This window comes from Nycticebus coucang, chromosome 1 (genome assembly GCF_027406575.1).
Source record: "Nycticebus coucang isolate mNycCou1 chromosome 1, mNycCou1.pri, whole genome shotgun sequence".
NCBI lineage: Eukaryota > Metazoa > Chordata > Mammalia > Primates > Lorisidae > Nycticebus > Nycticebus coucang.
The window spans coordinates 105,250,105-105,269,667 of NC_069780.1; the positions used below are offsets into that span (position 1 = coordinate 105,250,105).

Sequence of the window (19,563 nt, forward strand, 5' to 3'; positions counted from 1 at the left end):
TTTCTCTACTGTGCATCTTAAATGCTTTACTCTCTCTTGACCTACATGAAATATCTCTGTGACAATTAAAAAAAGCTCTTTAAAAGAATGCTTGAAAAAATCAGTAAAGATAACATAATAACTTTTCCTTAACTATTAACTGGGTAGTTTAACTGGACATTTTGATTAAGTTTCAAGGAGAGAACAAAATCATGACCATTGATAAGAAGAGGTTTCACATACTGTATTAAAGTTTCTGACCATGAATTCTGCTAATGGGCATTCTCAGGAAGGCATAGTATTTTCATTGATTGAAATTCCAAGTTAAATCAGAGTAATATTCAGAACCAGCCTGGGTAACAGAGTGAGGCAGTACAGCACAGGGACAAAAGCACAGACGGGCCTAGGTGATGGGAGGCACATCAGCCCTGCTAACAGTTGGGCCCCTCTGGGCTTTGTTACTCATGGGGCTGTGGGGGGACAGAGACTAGATCCTAAGAGCCCTCCCAGTTCTGAAATTCAAAGCTCTATATCTGAGATGTGGTATAAATTTTTATTAAAAGGAAAACCAAGTTAAAAGAAAAACAACAAAAGCAAAGTAAAAACATTTTTGTATCTGAAGAAACTTGAGAAATAGATAATGAACATGATTCTTTGTTCTAGAAATCCACCTTAATACCTGTGTATTCTTTCTCCAACCCATTATTCTTGAAAAGTAAAACATTTTTTTAAGGATTAAATGTTCCATTTAGTTTTTAAATCATTCCTTTCTTTACGCCTGAAAGACTCTCCTAAACAGATTACATCAACCTTACTCCATTTCCTCCCTTCCTAAAAATTGTGACTGGACCAACATCAGACTTTGAAAATCCTAAAAGTCATAGAAAAGTAAAAATTGATTTCCTAGGGAAATCTCTTTCCTAACTCTTACATGGTTTTGCTGCTCCTGTGAAATCTTTCTTTGGAGTTACTTGGCAGCATAGTTTTTTGTTTGTTGGTTGGTTTGTTTTCCTTTCTAACTGGGCTCTAGAAGGGCACTGCATTAGAAATCCTGTTGATGAACCATAAAGGTTCACACACGGTGGGTCACCTTCGCTCTCAAAGGAATACGGCCAATGCAAATGAGAGAGCGGGACGCTGGAAGTCCATTTAGTTATGGAACTTAAGTCTTGATGTTAGATATTGCACCTTCACTGAAAAATGAAACAGAAAAACACAGAAAGGTGTGAGCACTCTAAAATCATCTGCAGCACTTTTAAGGGTTACACCTGCTAAATGAACCCTTAGTGAGGGAACCACACCAACCTGTACAGTTCACCCTTAATTGAGCGTGGCTGGTTTTGAACCTGTGGTTTCCTTAGGCTGTGAGAGCAGGCATGCTATTTCCACCCCCCTCCCCACTCAGTTAATAGGATCCATTCATAGCTACTCACTACTGCAGGGTTTGACCTGAGAAAGGCTAGATTTATTAACTTAGCAGTTGTTTGGGAAAAGTCCTTAAATAATCTCTGCCCTTGGCCAGTCTCCAGTTCTCAGAAGCAGCTGGTGAAGGTCTTGGCCAAGTTCTTCAGATGCGGGAAGTTCTTTAGGACAACCTACTTGAACGTGACATTCACAGACTTTTCAAGCAGACTTCCCGGATCCAGGAAGTGTTACTCCTGATGCTGCCTGCGACCCAGATACTGGCTAAAAATGTAGTCCGGCCTCTGTAGGTAAGCCATTCTTTCTCTTTCTTCCTTCATTCTTTCTAGGAGCTGGCGTGATGATTCAATTTTTCTAAAACAGTCATATTAATGTGTTCAAAAACCCACTGCTGAGTCTCAGAGAGAGGGTCGCATCTGGACATGAAAATTTTCTTCTCTGCGGGGTTACAGTCCACGCAGCTGTTGCTCACAAGATGAAATAACGTTCTGTCCTGGAGGAATCAGAAAGAAAAGACAAAACCACTGTAATTTAACATGCCGAATTATTAGAACCCCAAATACACAGAAGTAAAACACTTCTGTTTATATTTCAGTATAAACCAGCTCCCAAATCGAACACTAGCAGGTAGCTAGAGTTTGTCAACATGGAACACAGTTTTCTAGCTTCCACTGGCTTGAGGTGGGGTCAGAGACAAAACTTCATTCATTCATCCATTCATTCATTCTCTCTCTTTTTTTTTTTTTGCAGTTTTTCGCCAGGGCTGGGTTTAAACCTGCCACCTCCAGTATATGGGGCCGGCACCCTACTCCTTTGAGCCACAGGCACCACCCCATTCTTTTTTTTTTTTTTTAAATACAGTCCATCCATTTCCCGTTCTGTGGTGAGCCTTTGGAGCTATGTGTGGATTTTGAAGAGAACATGTAGATGAGGTTCCTTGCCAAACAGCTACTAATTTAGCGATTTGGGGAGAGACATGTACCCCCAAATTATATTTTAGTCCATGTACACATGTGGCTAGAACAGTCACAGTTTCCTAAACATTGAGCCTCTAATGAGAAAGAGAAACACAGCTGCCCTGTTCAGGAGAAGAACACGGGGACAGGGACAAGTGACACACAGCACTAGCTGAAGGTGCAAACTGAAAAGAGTTTCTAGAGCTTCAGTCTTCTAGTCTTTTCTCAACCCTAACACTTCAGGTGCACAGTGGGGCACCTCTCATTGCCTTCTGTAAAATGGAGGAGCCAACATGCATAAAACAAACAAACAAACAAACAAAAAAACAAAAAAACCAGCCCCTGGGTACATACAATGGGTAACAGTCAGTGAGCAGAAGGTGGGAGGAGTGCTCAAAGTTGAAGCAGTGACCGAGCTCATTCCCTGGACAGGCTCTGTTAACACACGCCCCTTTTTATCATGCAGGCAGGGGAAAGGAAGGTAATGCTAAAGGAAAAGATCTCTCCCTGAGTAGTCAGTCACATGTTTATCTCCTATGCACACTTTTAAAAAGTGCCAATAATGTGAGAAAATACCCCCCAAATCACTGCTTAAATGCTAGTCATGTTTTCTTATTTAGCTTAGCATGTGTTTAGAGGTCCTGTTTCTCTTCTCTTCCTGTAACTGAGGAATACTAAACTTACGATGTTTTCAGCGTTCGGAGTTTCTCGGACACCCTCTGTAAACATCCCTGGGTCACTCCTACATGTTAAGCCTCCGTCAATCAATATTTTATGTCCTGGTAGGGTGCGGATGTTTGCACAGGTAAGGGCTGCGTGGAGAGGAAGGAACAAGGAAAGAAAGAGGTGGCAGGTGACGCCCATTCAGCTGCCCATTTCTATTTTCAGTGCAAACAATGAGCTTTGCCCAATACAAAGGCTCACTCTTCTCTCCTGTTCTCTCTAAAGACCAAGTTTCCTGAGCCCACTGCTGATTTTACTTTCCTTACATGCAGAGGGCTCCTGAGGGCTTCTCATCATTTTCTTACTCCAGCTTCTTTAATTTTTTTTTTTTAATATTTTTGAGACAGAGTCTCACTCTGTGGCCCTGTGTAGAGTGCTGTGGTGTCATAGCTAATAGCAACCTCAAATTCTTAGGCTCAAGCGATCCTCTTGCCTCAGCCTCCTGAGTAGCTGGGACTACCGATGCCCGACACCACAATCTGCTAGTTTTCCTATTTTTAGTAGAGATGGGGTCTCAGGCTGTTCTCAAATTCTTGCTCAGGCTGTTCTCAAATTCTTTAGCTCAAGGGATCCAACTGCCTCTCCCCAGCTTCTTCATTAACTCCAAGGGAGAAACTCTGCCCTACTTCGGGCTGGAGGGAGCAGATTTCACTTTCTTGTCATGACAGATCCCTCTCTCAGGAGCCCTGGGTCCCACGGCAGAAGCATCCTTAGCTGTCTCCGCTCTGACTTCCTGAGTCTCTCACTCTCGCTGTGCAAATCTCCAGCCACCAGCTGTGCTGCTCAGACCTTGATCAGTTTGTCAAAGACAATTCTTCTGGTTGTTTTAATTTCCATAAACATAAAGGGTACGAATACAGCTTTGTTACATGACCATAATGTGTAGCAGTGAAGTCTGGGATTTTAGTGGTAGTATCCATAAGTGATTTCTCATCCTTCACCCCCATCCCACCCTCCCAGTCTTCTGAGTCTCCAAAGACGATTATTTAACAGTCTGTGTTCAATGTAGGTGATAGTTAGCTCCTACTTATAAATCAGAACATGGGATATTTGACTTTCTGTTTCTGAGTTGTTTCACTTAAGATAATGGCCTCCAGGTTCATCCACCTTGCTGCCAAAGACATGAGGGCATTCTCTTTAGAGCTGAGTAGTATTCCATTGCGTGTGTATATGTGTGTCACATTTTTTTATCCACTTGTCACCCGATGGACACTTGGGTTGATTCCATGTCTTTACGATAGTGAATAGTGCTGTGAGAAACATACATGGGGTCAACCTAAGTGTCCATAAAAGCTAAAAGAAATAAGGCCGGGCATGGTGGCTCACGCCTGTGAAACCAGCACTCTGGGAGGCTGAGGCAGGAGGAACCCTTGAGCTCAGGAGTTTGAGACCAGCCTGAGCAAGACTGAGACCCTGCCTCTACTAAAATAGGAAATCTAATTGGCCATGGTGGTGGCTAATGCCTGTGGTCCCAGCTACTTGGAAGGCTGAAGCAGGAGGATCTCTTGAGCCCAGGAGTTTGAGGTTGCTGTGAGCTGTGACACCACAGTACTCTACTCAGGGTGGTAGAGAGAGACTCAAAAGAGAGAAAGACAGAAAAAAAGAAAGAGAGAATGAGACAAAGATGGAGGGACGGAGGGAGGAAAAAAAATAAGAAAAGCTGTAGGACTGGTTTCTCTTCCTGCTCCCCCCAGCTTGTGTGCCTCAGCATGCCGGCCAAAGTCAACCAGGTATTTGGAGCATTTCTCATTCATCTGAACATGATTTTCTGAGCTATAAGTGATGGTATTTTTACTAAGCCCATCTTGGAACACATGCTCTGAAATACAGGTGTTGTTGTGGGCCAGACAGGAGGGGTACGAAGATTCAGTACTAACCCTGAACAATCCAGAACGTGTTTTCTGAGCTTGGACTTCACGTTTTCACAGAAGTTGAAAAATTGTATTCTCTGTCTCTATGCACGCCCGAGAAACTCCGTCAGGAAAATGAGGGGGTAGATTAGAAAAATGTCCAAAACCTATCCCAGCCATAAAATTGAACGAACATTTTATTCCAAAGTTCACTGGTGACAGAGACAAATGACAAGGTGTCAAGCTGGAGGCCGTCCACAGTGCCCAGCCCATCAGCCGAGTGATGGCTCCCTGGTTCCAGACGCAGCTTGCGCACCCTGGTCTTCAGGGCACCCAGCAAGTCCCGGAGGTGCCGCTTCTGGGGTGCTCTCTGCCCTCACCAGGGCAAACACTTTTCACTTTTGACCTTGGGAAGCTACATAATTGCCATCTTTCTGTTTCTACTCCGCCAAGCTTTTCAATCACTAAATGTCTTTCCTGGTGCTTTTCCTGGCTGGAATGAAGTCAGGCGACGGAGTAATTATTCTTTGAATACAGTCTTCTGTCCCTTGCTCTTGTCACCAGTTGTGACAGCAATAGCTCTAACAGAACTGAATATGATCCCCCCTGTAGAACAGGCTCTGAGTGCTTTTAGCAAATTTGCTGTTACATAACAATCTATCTCCCTTAAAGGACAATGAAAGATGCTCTGTCTTTGCTTTTAACTGCGTTGTTCTTTGTTCAGTCCCGAGCAAAGGCATATGCTCTGGCTAGTCAAAGGGAAGGCACAGATAGCCTTATGTTTTGCTCCCCCCTCACCTTCCCTGGACACCTCCTTTTTGTTTTTTGTTTTGCCTGAGAAAATTAGAGATCTTTGAGCAGGAAGTACACAAGTTCTGATTCAGAATTATTGACCTGCCCTTCTTTTTTTTTGAGACAGAGTCTCACTACGTCACCCTGGGTAGAGTGCTATGGCATCACAGCTCACAGCAACCTCAAACTCTTGGGCTCAAGTGATTCCCCTGCCTCAGCCTCCCAAGTAGCTGGGACTGCAGGCACCTGCCACAACACCAGGCTATTTTTCTATTTTTAATAGGGTTGGGTCTCACTCTTGCTCAGGCTGGTCCCAAACTTCTGAGTTCAAGGGATCCTCCCATGTTGGCCTCCCAGAGTCCTGGGACTACAGGTGTGAGCCACTGCACCTGGCCAGTTCTGTCCTTCTTAATCAACACCAAGCCATCAGTACTCCCTAAAATCCATGAGTGGTACTTAGGCACATCTCTCTGAAGAAGTCCTACGGGCTGGATCTATGAGACACTTTCTGGTATACACAAGCCTGAACTAAATTTTTTAATAGTTTTCACACTCACATCAGGCCAAAACTTTAAAAGAACTAGGAAATTACAGAAAACCTTCCACACTGAGCTAAGGGTATACAGGAGCTGAAGAGCAAAGATGCAGAGAGAGTAAAACAGACCCATGAGCTTCTGACAGACAGGAGGGTAGTCCTAAGGATGCAGCTACCACATGGGGAGGGAGGCTACTCGGCCTCCAGTAAGGGAGGCTGCACAGCCTTCTAGTGCTTAGGGCTTATAGCTGGTGGTGGTGGTGGGGTGTTCCAGTCCTCTCACTTGCTTGCTGTGTGACCTCAAATGTGTTATTTAATTCTCTAAACCTTAGTAAGCTTATATATAAAACAGGCATGTTAATGTGCCTCTCAAGTTTGTTGTGAGGATAAAATGAATTAAAATATTGCTATTCTTAGCATGTTGTCCTAAGTAGATGTCAGTGCCTGAGTGATAGTGAGTCCACCCTCCCCTTCCTGTACTTTTCTGTTTAGTCAGGAGCAGCCCTAGTTCTGAAAATCACAATATATCAAGTGTCTGGTCTGAGACCAGCTATTCTGTGCCAGATTGTGTTTTCTAAAATCCTAGCAGAATAGATAACCTTTACTGGTTACCCAATTGATACAACAAAGGTGGGCTTGGTGGTCACACCTGTAATCCCAGCACTCTGGAAGGCCAAGGCAGGTGGATCGCCTGAGCTCAGAAGTCCAAGACCAGCCTGAGCAAGAGTAAGACTCTGTCCCTACTAAAAATAGAAAAATTAGCGGGGCATGGTGGCAGGCACATGTAGTTCTAGCTACTCCAGAGGCCGAGGAGGATTGCTTGAGCGCAGGAGATGGAGACCAGCCTGAGCAAGAGCAAGACCCCCGAGGTTGTGTAAGCTGTGATGCCATGGCACTCTACCCCAGGGTGACAGAGTGAGACTTTGTCTCAAAAAAAAAAAAAAATTGATACAACAAATGTTTTTAATTCCTTTAATTATGCTTCTTTATTAAAAGTGTAACTCTAGAAGCAATGATGGTACCTGTATGCAGAATAATACCATGGATTCTGATCATTGGTTTGGTTATATGTCAATAAAATGTTTACTTAAAAAAAAAAGGCATGAGAGATAGCTCTTAATTTGGGGGAGGATAACAACAGTTAATATTGCTGAAGAGAGATTGCTTTAGTGATCTGGTATATCAGAACATGCCTCCAGCACAACTATTAATGTAAAAAGTTCATTTGTCACCCATACAGATGGAAATTTGATCATACACATGTATGATGGGAAAAAACATTAGCGGTTTTACACAGTTTATCTAACTTAATTATTGGCCTAGTTGCAGTGATGAAGAAGTTGGGAGTAGGCATAGATGCAAAGTGGCTCATGTGGCTAACGGGCAACCATTACGCAGAGCAGAGTGTGAAAGGCCACCATGGGAACTAAAAGGAGAAGGCCGCGGAAAGGACAAGACAGAGGGATGTGATGACTAGATGTTGTGGACACCATGTCTACGTCAGGATGGAATAAGTGTTGGAGGGGGGAGGACAGGAGGCAGAGTGATGTCTAGGAAGCCATCACATTGACCCTGGGATGAGATGGGAAGGGCAGCCCCAGGGCAGGGCGATAGAAATGGGGGAGAGGGGAGGATTTCAGAGATGGCTGTGGGGAGGAGGTGACATGCATCTTAGCAACCAGTTAGATGTGGGGGTTGAAAAAGAGGAAAGACAGTTTCTTAATTTGGATGTTAGTTGATAACTTAAATATTTCTACTGAGGTTGGAGTCAATAACTCACTGTTCCTGTAACAGGAGTCCACCTAGTGGCAACAAAAAACAATCCCAAGAACAGGATTTCTCGTCCTGGGTACGTGCTATTGTGGGCCACAGCTACAATAGCTTAGACTAAGGATAAAAAGAGCCACATCTAAAATTAACCAAGGGCTGAGACCACAAAGTGGGGCTTGACAACCTTCACTCACTCAAGCAGAGTGGCTCTGGCCCCTTCTCTCTCCGAGTATCTCCAAGTAGCTGGAAGAGAGTGGTTGGCTGCTATCAGTGGCTCTGAATCCCACAGGAATAGGGGAATTCTCCTGGGGCTATTCCTCTTATTTCTTTTATTTTATTTATTCATTTATTTATTTTTGTTTAATTTCTGATTAATATGAGGGTTTCCATGTTTGCATTTGTTAGGTAAGATCCCTGTAGTAGTTGTATCCCTCACCCAGGAGATGTGCCATGTACCCTTACATTGTGCCTATTAGGTGGGAGCTCACCCATCCCCCCTCCTCCCTTCTCCACCTCCCCTAACTTGAATTGAATGATGAGTTTTTCTCTTGTGTAGGTGTGTATCAGGTCATCCACTGGCTTCATATTAGTATTGAACACATTGGATACTTGTTTTTCCAATCTTATGATACTTTACTAAGGAGAATGTGTTTCAAATCCATCCAGGTTAATACAAAAGATGTAAAGTCTCCATCTTTTCTGATGGCTGAACAGTATACCATGGTATGCATGTACCACAGTCCATTCGTGGGTTGATGGGCACTTGGGTTGTTTCCGCATCTTGGTGATTGTGAATTGAGCTGTGATAAACATTATAATGCAAATGTCCTTATGATAAAATGATTTTTTTCTCCTGGGTAGATGCCTGGTAATGGGGTTGCAGGATCAAATGGGAGGTCTAATTTGAGTTCTTTGAGGATTCTCCATACTTCTTTCCAAAGAGGCTGTATTAGTTTGCAGTCATTTTATTTCTTAAGAGCATGGCAGAGGAAAGAATAGAGACTTTAAAGTCAGATTCGCCTGTGTTTGAATGTTGGCACTGCCACAAACCTGTTGGAATCACTTTTTGCCCATGTAAACTGCACACAATAGTACCTAGGTAGTTATGAGAAATAGGGTAAAACACTAGCTCAATGCCTCCCTGACAGTTAGAGGTAGTAGTGACGCTGATTACCTTAGGGGCAATTAGCACAGTCTTAGGGTTAATTCTGAATACCCCACTAAGAAGCAAACTCAAAGGATTGTTAAACTGTTGGAAGCCTCCAGGGCCAAATACTGCATGTAAACAGACAAGGTAATACAGAGAACTGCTTTCTCTTTGTGCTTTAGCTTTTTATACCTTTGACATAGACATTAGAAAAAAAAAAAAAAAGAGGAATTTTCTAAACAGGTACATTTGAATAGGCTGAGTCATCAACCACGATGAGCCATTTCAGACACTGCTTTCCATTTTGAACCTTTGGATTGTGCCTGATTAAGTGGGAATATCTTGCTTGTATGTAAATACAATCAGTGTAGCCTCTTGCTGAGTAAGAGCCACAGTATAATTACATCTAGCTGGTTTTCCTTTCACAAATCCCCCAGGGCCCTAGGAAGATTTAAATTGCTAAAGCTTGTAAGAGTTACCTCTGGAAATCACCACAGACTGTTATTTTTTTCCTCCCTGGAAGCCTTGTGTATTCGCCGGTCTTATCCATCTGTAAGCTTTTGTAAGCTCCCTAATGAAAACAAGTGTATTTTCTTGGCTTAATTGCATATTATTGAGTGGTCTGTCTGTCATGCTATAAATATACAGTAATGAGATATGTTCTGTTCACGAGGGACCACCAACATCCTAGGCAAGCGGCAAATCAGGTATTTTATTGATGTGCACAGCAAGTGCCTCCTTAAAGGTCAGACTATAATGATTAACAAAAAACTCCACTACTTTATTGGACCATACACAGAAACTCTATCATGTTGAATAGCAAAAAAGTTTGATAAGATAAATCATTAGAAAGAAACATTTCCTTTCTTCCTTCCTTCTTTCTTCCTTGACAAAGTCTCACTCTGTTGGCCTAGGTAGACTGTCATGGTGTCATCATAGCTCACAGCAATCTCAAACTCCTGAGCTCAAATGATCCTCCTGCTTCAGCCTCCTGAGTAGCTGGGACTACAGGTGCCCATGGCCACACCCAGATAGTTTTTCTATTTTTAGTAGAGATGGGATCTCGCTCTTGCTCAGGCTGGTCTTGAACTCTTGTGCTTACAAGATCCCCCCACCTCGGCATCACAGAGTGCTGGGATTATGGGCCTGAGCCACCATCCCCAAGCCTAAATGTAATTTTCTTAACCTAGGCACCTCCCAAGCAAGTGTGGCTGAGACGTATGATAAACAAATGGATGTATTAATCGCCCTGTGTGTGTTGTGAATTAAGCCTGTATACATTTGTCCTTTGGGTATATATTTCCTCCTTTTGGGAGTTGGCTGGATTAAGCCTTAACCCAACCTGGGCAGGGCTAGTTTCTGGCTCAAAGCCATTTGCAACCACAACTGATGGTGATGGGTGTGCGTATAAGGAGCAAAGCCAAAACCCTTCCCTTCCTACATGACACATCTTTCTCTCAGTCTGCTGGTGGTCTCCAAATATGTGAGCCCAACATGTGTGTACAGCCAGATTACACTTTAAATCAAAACAGTGTCTTTTCAAGGAACATTAGATCCTAAATAAATGCAATTGAAAACAAAAGAATAATTCAAAAAATCAATGAAACAAAAAGTCGGTTCTTTGAAAAGATAAAAAAAAAAAAATCAATAAACCAGCAGTGCCTGTGGCTCAAGGAATAGGGTGCCAGCACCATATACCACGGGTGGTGGGTTCAAGCCCAGCCCCAGCCAAACTGCAAAAATAAATAAATAAATTAATTAATTCAATAAGCCTTTGGCCTGATTAGCTAGAAATAGAAACGTAAGATCTCTGATAGCCTCAATTGCAAATGAAAAGGGGGAATAGCAACAGATCCCACAGAGATACAAGAGACCATCTCTGATTACCACACAAAACCCTTTGCCCAGAAATTTGACAATGTGGAGGAAATGGACCAATACCTGGAATCACACAATCCCTAGACTTAAGCAGGAAGAAATAGATCTCTTAAATAGACCAATATAAAGCAACAATAAAAAGCTTCCAACAAAAACAAGCCCTGGACCTGATGGCTTCACACCAGAATTCTATCAAACCTTCAAAGAAGAGTTTGTACCCACAGTGTAAAACTTATTTCAGAACATTGAGAAGGAAAGAATCTTCCCCAACATGTTCTATGAAGCAAACCTCTCCATGATACCAATACCAGGAAAGGACCCAGCTAAAAACTATAGACCAATTTCACTAATGAACAATGATGCAAAAATACTCAATAAAATATTAGCTAATAGATTACAGCTACATATTAAAAAAACAATACATTATAATCAAGTAGGCTTCATGCCAGGAATGCAAGTTTGGTTCAACACATGCAAATCCACAAACGTTAGTGGTGGCAGTCTGAGAATGGCCCCATCAACTGGCCCTTACCTTCCGGTAGCCCCAGAGCTGGTTTCCCATCATGCCATGGCAGTCATAAAGGGTGACCGGGCTGTTGTGTGAGATGGCGTCGAAGCAGAATCTCCGGGTGTGCAGCGGCTCCCCAGGCCGGATGTCCTCTCTCCATCCAAAGGTGAAGAGCTAGCGAAGCAAGTGGAGTAGAAAGGCAGCAGTGAGCTTGATTTGGGAGAAGATTCCAAAGCAGGGGGAACATCTTTTAGTCATATGGGACTCCTGTTTCTCCTTCTGCTAGGAAGAATAACATCTCAGTGTCATCAACATGTTGGACCAAGGCTGCACCTGTGCCCAGGCTGCCAGAAAGTGCAAAAGAGGCAACCAGGAGTTTCCACTTAGGTGCCAGGAAAAATACAGAGAGTGGTATGGGTGGAGGGGAAGAGAGAGAGAGAGCAAGAGGTAGGGAGAGAGAGGGAAAGAGAGAGAGAAATTGAAGAAGAAGGAAAAGCAGAGAGGGAGGGAGGAAGGATGGAAGGGAAAGAGAACAGGGAGAGGTAGAGGAAGAAATCCTTTAACAAAACTCCTTATATTTGTTCATTTACATAAAATTATTGGATGAAATACTACACTGGTAACTGAAGTGAATGGATTAACTTGGAAAAAAAGGAAAAAGAGTAAAGTCAAGCTGAATTGATGCTTGCACCTCATAAAATCTAATTTAAAGGAAAGCAAAACTTGCTAAAGAATAGGGAACTTGTGCCAGGTGAGGTGACTCATGCTATAATCCCAGCACTCTGGGAGGCTCAGGCAGGAGGATCTCTTGAGCTTAGGAGATCCAGACCAGCTTGAGCAAGAGCAAGATCCTGTCTCTACTAAAAATAGAAAAACTAGCTGGGCATGATGGTGGACACCTACAGTCCCACCTACTCAGGAGGCTGAGTCAGGAGAATCACTTGAGCCCAGGAGTGTGAGGTTGCTACGAGCTATGATGACACCACTGCACTCTACCCAGGGTGACAGAATGAGACTCTGTCACAAAAAAAAAAAAAAAAAAAAAAGGGAAATTAATTTCCTAGTATCGGTAAGAGTAATTCTGAGGGCAGGGCAGAAAGTTGTAGAAATAATTCACAGCAAGAAATATAGTTCAGGCTTGGTGCCTGCAGAGTAGCAGCTAGGGCGCTGTCCACATACAACACAGCTGGTGGGTTTGAACCCAGTCCGGGCCTGCCAAACAATAACTAAAAGAAACAAACCAAAAATAGCTGGGTGTTATGGTGGGCGTCTGTAGTGCCAGCTACTTAGGAGGCTGAGGCAAGAGAAGAGTTTGAGGTTGCTGTGAGCTGTGACACCATGGCACACTACTGAGGGTGACATAGTGAGACTCTGTCTCAAAAAAAGAAAAATACGAAACAAAACAAAAAAACTCCCACAGTTCACATAGCCCTCTGCTGACTGCAACTGAAACAGACCTTTCTGAACCAATCAACAGAACCAACATCTGTTATTGCGTTTAGTAGACTGAGGCTGCATTCAGCAATGTCTCATCCCGGTCTATCCCAGCCTGCCCTGTCCATCCCCTGGTATAACATTTATTTAAAATGCTACAAATGATGCACTAAATTGATTTTATAGTGTATTCAGTTAACAAACAAATAGCACCCTGTGTATTCCCAGAAAATGTAGAGAATCTGGCTAAATTCAAGGGAAGGCTACTAAGAACAGGAGTGGGGAATCTGAAGAAAAAGCAGAAAGAACTGTGTTAAGTGAACATTTGAAAGAAATGATCTAAATTAGAGCAACGAAAGGCAATTTTCTGATTGATACTGGCTGACCACACTCTGTTTCTCTGGAATGTGAGACAAAAGAGTATTTTAAATAGAAGGACAAGGAGTTTAAGGGTAGGCATTTGTGTGTGTGTGAGATTGTGGACTGAGATAAATTTTTGTTTGTTTGTTTTGAGACAGTCTCACTCCATTGCCCTCGGTAGAGTGCCGTGGAGTCATCACAGCTCATGGCAACCTCAAACTCCCGAGCTCAGGGGATCCTCCTGCCTCAGGCTCCCAAGTAGCTGGGAGTACAGGTTCCTGCCACCACAACATCCAGCTAGTTTTTCTATTTTTAGTAGAAATGGAGTCTTTCTCTGGCTCAGGCTGGTCTTGAACTCCTGAGCTCAGGTGATCCTCCTGCCTCAGCCTCCCAGAGAGCTGGAATTACAAGAGTGAGCCACCACACCTGGCTTCGAAAGTTCTTTTCTTACTTTTGATTAAATGGACCAGTTATGTTTTTAAAAATATAGCAAACACAGGTAAATCTGTCCCTTGGCCAAATTTATTCATCTATTGTCACAATTCTATGTCACAACATCCTTAGATAACTTTTGCTTTTTGTTTCCAGGGATTATCATGAGTCGACCATTCTCAGGTTTGTAGACTGACTGTTAGCTTGTTGTTTTCTTGGTGTTTTATGTGCTAGTGTCATTATTGCTACCTGGTGGGTACTTTCCTGAATCCCAGGCGATATGCCTTTAGATTGGATCAGCTGCTTTATTCTTCCACATCTACCATTAGCTACAGTCCTTCCCCCTCATGTCTTTGGAATGCTTTTCATTGCCATCCGTCGTATCCTAGTGGCCACGTCAAACCAAGCAGGTGTTTAGTCTTTTATTCTTAGACACATTTTCCTACATCTGTCTTGTCCAAAGCAGATATCATGAAACTGCTCTCATTGTTTTCTCTGGGCAATGTTATTGTGACAGCCATAGCTGGTCTTCCCCATGGGGTTGTTCTTCCTGACAAAAGTACTTAGATTTTGTTTAGGTTTCCTGTACAATAACCCCTGATTTTTTTCTCCCCTCAGTTTTAAAGTAAACTGTTAATTTCTCATCTTTTGAGTGATACTTTAAAAAAAAAGTTATTATTTTTGAGATAGAGCCTCACTCTGTGCCCTGGGTAGAGTGCCATGACATCATAGCTCACAACAACCTCAGACTCCTGGGCTCTCAAGTGATCCACTTGCCTCAGCCTCCTGAATAGCTAGGACTACAGGCGTGAGTTACCATGCCTGGCTGGTTTTTCTATTTTTAGTAGAGGCAGGGTCTTGCTCTTTTTCAGACTGGTCTCCAACTCCTGAGCTCAAGGAATCCTCCCTCCTCAGTCTCCCAGATTGCTGGGATTGCAGGCGTGAGCCTGAGTCTCACACCCAGCCTTGAGTGAGACTTTTAAACAGAGCTTTACAATGGTCGCCTTTATTGTAGTGTTGGTGACTGGGTCTGTGCTGTATTCTCTCTGTGGGGAGTTATATTTTATATCATCATTTAGTATTTTACAGAAATCTGAGATATGGCACCTTCTCCTTGTGGTTTGTGCCTGTCTTGTGCTCTGAGTTAATAGTGTGACTATTTTTTTCCCCAAAGGAAAGGAATCCCTGAGCTGCTGTCTGGGTATCTCCGCTCCAGGTCTTAGAAAGGGACCATTCATCTGCCTCTATCCCTCGCAGGAGGCCAAAGTAGGCGAAGGAGGGCTCCTCCTCTTGCCTCTCCTAACAGGGGTTGAGAGGATTCTTTCCAGACCTTACTTAGTCTTACTGGGATCTATTTTTATTTTTTCATCTTGGTCCCTGAAGGAAAATGAGTGCCAGCACACAAAGCCACGGTGACATCCTGAGCAGACTGCCCTGGAACAGTGAATCATGTGTTTGCTTCCTTCACAGAAGCCGGATTAGTCACCCCCGGCAGCAGCATTCGACAACAAAAGGCGTTTTCTCACATCAGCGCTTCAGTGCGTCCTTCTTTATTTCCCATGTAGCAATTTTATTTATTTGCATTTTATTTTTGCTGCTTGTTTTATTTATTTTTGGGGGGAGGGGGAATAAAAGGAATCATTTCAACTCTAATAAGTGTGTTTTGGTGTTCTCTGGATGCTTTTGAATTAAAAAGAATGCTTGTCCACAGCCTTAACACCCTGAATGTGCCCCATCTCGGCTGAATTAAGGAGGGTGCTTATAATCTTCATGTCCTGATATGCTCCTTTTCTCGTCTAGAAATTTTAATCTCAACGTAAAAGAATGAGTTCTAATTCTTATAAGTCATTGAGTAATATATTGACTAAAGCTGACAATTACTGGAGAATGAAACAGTTTGTAATGTTTTAACCTCCAAGTCGGTAAGTGGTGGTGCATATTTCAAATATGATGCGCTTTCCGCCTCCTGTCAACCTCATTTAATCTTCCTATATTGTGCCATTTTTAGGGTCACTAGGGACCTGCAATCTTCCTTTTTTTTTTAAAGAACTGCAGTTAATTAACTGGTCCTTCTGTCCCACCTATGAAAGTTCTCTGCTTGTCTCGTGCTGCCCTCTGGTGACCTTTTCTTGAATTGCAGGCCACAGATTTTGGCCACTTAGCCTGAGGAGAGAAGAAAGGAACCAACAATTTTTAAAGTGTATGCAATAGAGTCGGTTTTGCTTATATTCCTGTGCAGCTGTTAAGTCAAATCTTCAGGCCAGAGAAGATTTCATTCTAGAGCGTGACTGGATAGAAATGTTAAACCCGCTGCAGGTGAACAGGCAGGCTTCTTTTGTGTCCCCCAGCTGGTGAGATGTGTTCCTCCTGGGGCTGAGGCTGGTGGCAGAGGGAATGTTAGCGCCCCAAGCTGGGGGTGGTGGGGCCAGCCTTCTGTTTTGTTTTTTATAAGAGAGTCCTTACAGGCTCTGGGCCTATAGCTCAGCCGCTAGGGTGCCAACCACATACACGGGAGCTGGTGGGTTCGAATCCAGTTCGGGCTTGCCAAACAAGGACAACTACAACCAAAAAGCCGTTGTGGCAGGCACCTTGGGAGGCTGAGGCAAGAGAATCGCTTAAGCCCAAGAGTTTGAGGTTGCTGCGAGCTGTGATGCCACAACACTCTACTCAGGGTGACAGCTTGAGACTCTGTCTCAAAAACAACAACAACAACAACAACAACAAAAAAACAACGAAGAGGCATCTCTGGGAAATTGAAATCGCAGGCAGAACACACCATCCTGAACTTGGAAATCTATCCTTCAGCAGAGGGACAGAGATAATAGGAAGAGGGAGGGGCTTTCACTGTATCTAAATGTTTATTCTTAAACATGGCAATGCACATTGACGCTTGTTCATCCTGGGCGATGAATGGGCAAACTTGTCTGCTATGATTATTTTCTGTAGTTTCCTATCAAAGGGGCCGACATAATACTGCCCAGTATCTTCTGCCTTTCACAGGTGATGCAGTAGAAGGAAAGCCACTTACAAGGACTGTCAAGTTTCCAAGCAGGTTAGAAACTGTACCTCACTTACACTGAGCGGCATTGCAATGTTTTTGGTCAAAAGCAATGCAGGGTCTTAAAGGATCTCAGGAAGTGCACATCGGGGTGATGCTGCCCCACAGACACTCTTTGCACTTCAGGTTAGAGATCACTGAACCATCTCCAGTGTTCATCTCACTGTAGAGCCCAGGGGTGGGACCGAGAGAGTGGGTGAGATTGTTATGCCCCAACTCCATCTTGCTGAGGGCTTTCAACACGCCCCCATCAAGACAGGAAGCTCAGCTGAAAGAGTTTAGTAATAACTGCAAAACCCCAGCTTCCCCTTGTAAGGACTCACCTTACCAGGTGTTGGCTCTTGTCAAATTCAGCTTGCGTTAAGGACTCCTCCCTCCACCAAAACCTGTTATAAAAGGTTTCCACCTCTGTTTCTAGGGGTCCAGAGACTGAGGCATGAGCCCCCTTTTGGCCTGGCCCATCAATAAAGGACCCGTGCTTAATTTGGACTCAATGTGCTGGTGTTTCTCTATTCCACTCGCTTCAGGAGTATAACAAGATTAGATAAAGTCTCAAACACAGAACAGAGTCTTTCATTAAAATCTGGACTTTACGGCTGGGTATGGTGGTTCAGGCCTGTGATCTCAGCACTCTGGGAGGCTGAGGTGGGAGGATCCCATGAGCTCAGGAGTTGAGACCAGCCTGAGCAAGAGCCAGACCCTGTCTCTATTAAAAATAGAAAAATTAGGTGGGCATGGTGGTAGGTACCTGTAATCCCAGCTACTTGCAAGGCTTACGCAGGAAGATCACCTGATCCCAGGAGTTTGAAGTTGCTGAGATATGAGGCCAAGGTCCTCTACCCAGGGTGACAAAGTGAGACACTGTCTCAAGCAAGCAAACAAACAAGCCCACCTCCCCCTTGACATTTAGCTGGAATAGATCAATAAGCATTCTATGGGCTTTTCATGTTTTAACAAGTATCATTTTGGAAAAGGAAGTAAGGCAAGGTTCACAGTCAATGTTTCTACCATCATTTCTGTTAGTGAAGGTACCATTACATAAACTATCTTAATCGATTATCATAACTGCTTTGAGAAAAACACAGAAAAATTAAGTGACTCCCCTAATTATAGGCCTGGCTGCTGACAGGCCACCTTTGTCCCAGGTCCCATGTGGGCCATCTAGCGATGTGTCCTGCTGTGTGGACCTGATGCCATGGGCCCCTTAGAGCTGACATACCTGTTCGTGAGACCACGTCCTCTCAGAGCCATCCTTGACACAGACGTCCAGCCTTAGTTCTGTCCCTGTGGCTCCGTGCTTGCTGTCCACACAGAGATTTGCTGCCACATTTCGAATCTGTGGAAAGAAGAAAGAAGGTTGAATGTGGGACTGGGTCACATCACTGCATCATTGCTAGCTCTCCAAAGAGATTCTCTTTTTGATTACGTGAACTGCTGAATAAGGCTCAGAAAGTGCATGTCATGTCTGGAGAAAAAGCAGGGAATCAAATATAACATGGTCCACTCTACATGAGAAAGAAAATAAGATGGTTCAACAGCCAAATTACAGCTGATATTGCAGCAGAGGGAGTAGCCAGGAGCTCAGGGCTTCTGTAAAGTGGGGACTTTTCTTTATCAGATGGTGCTTAACTTGGGATTTGCTATCTTTCTGCTTCAAAGCACCTTTCATCATTGACACCCCAGCTGGGGGAGGGGTCCAGTACCAGGGAGGTGGTGCAGGTCCAGTGCCTGATGGAGCAGAGTGATCACTGGGCCCTGCCTGGGCCTGTGCAGAAGACAATGGTGATCTTGGCTGAGTGCGGTGGCTCACACCTGTAATCCCAGCACCCTGGAGGCCAAGGTGGGAGGATCCCTTGAGGTCAGGAGTCCCAGACCAGCCTGAGCAAGAATGAGACCCTGTCTCCACTAAAAATAGAAAAACTAGCCAGGTGGTGGAGGGTGCCTGTAGTCCCATCTACTCAAGAGGCTGAGGAAGAAGGATTGCTTGATCCTAGGAGTTTGAGGTTGCTATGAGACACCACAGCACTCTACCAGGGTGAAAGAATGAATGAGACTCTGTCTCAAAACAATAAAATAAAATAAGCTGAAGCAGCAACGGAAACTGTCCCTTCTGTCTCATCTTCTTGCCTGAAGCCTTCACCCCTCCTGCTGTCAGTCAGAACCACAATTTGGGTGGAGCAGAGTGGGGTGTTGTTGAGACTTTGCTACTTAGATGTGTGTGCTTGAATAAACACCATAATCACAATTCTTTTCATGCTTTTATATGCTCCTGAAAAACCGCCTTAGATATTTTTAAGAATGGACACAAGAATAACATGTGTTGCCAGACCAAGGAATCTGTCCACCTGTAACCAGAGCCAGTCAACGGAGAAGCGACGGGAGATCAACAGTTTCACTCTTACTTACAGAAAAGCCAGAGATTCTGGACAGCAGTAAGGATAACTCCTTGGAGAGCTGCTCTGCCCTCTTCCTTCCCTTTACTTTTTGTTCTCACAGTGGAAGTAAACATCAGTAGGGTTATTACTCATCATAGTACATGGCAAACAGATTCCCCTTTACAGGTTACAAAGTTACCCAGTGTCTTTCTATCTTTAAGTGGTGATATGGTCAGAGCGTTTCTCCTCTAGACTAAATTTATATTTAGTGAGCACTTCACTGGGTGCACAGAGCACCCTGGGTCCTTGGCCCGTATCATGGGGTCCATCCTGTTACCCAACTT

The 19,563-nt window shown here is 43.8% G+C and overlaps 1 protein-coding gene across 1 annotated transcript in view; it reads right to left on the bottom strand.

Annotated features, from left to right (window-relative positions):
- Positions 1 to 1,320: 1,320 nt before the first annotated feature.
- GALNTL6 (polypeptide N-acetylgalactosaminyltransferase like 6) overlaps positions 1,321 to 19,563 on the bottom strand; it is a 776,087-nt gene continuing 757,844 nt past the window's right edge. The window contains exons 10-12 of the mRNA XM_053585533.1: positions 18,064 to 18,180; positions 11,585 to 11,734; positions 1,321 to 1,894 (exon numbers count right to left, since the gene is read on the bottom strand). Of these exons, the coding sequence (XP_053441508.1) occupies positions 1,727 to 1,894; positions 11,585 to 11,734; positions 18,064 to 18,180 (435 nt within the window). The 3' untranslated portion in view covers positions 1,321 to 1,726. The remainder of the gene's footprint in view (positions 1,895 to 11,584; positions 11,735 to 18,063; positions 18,181 to 19,563) is intronic.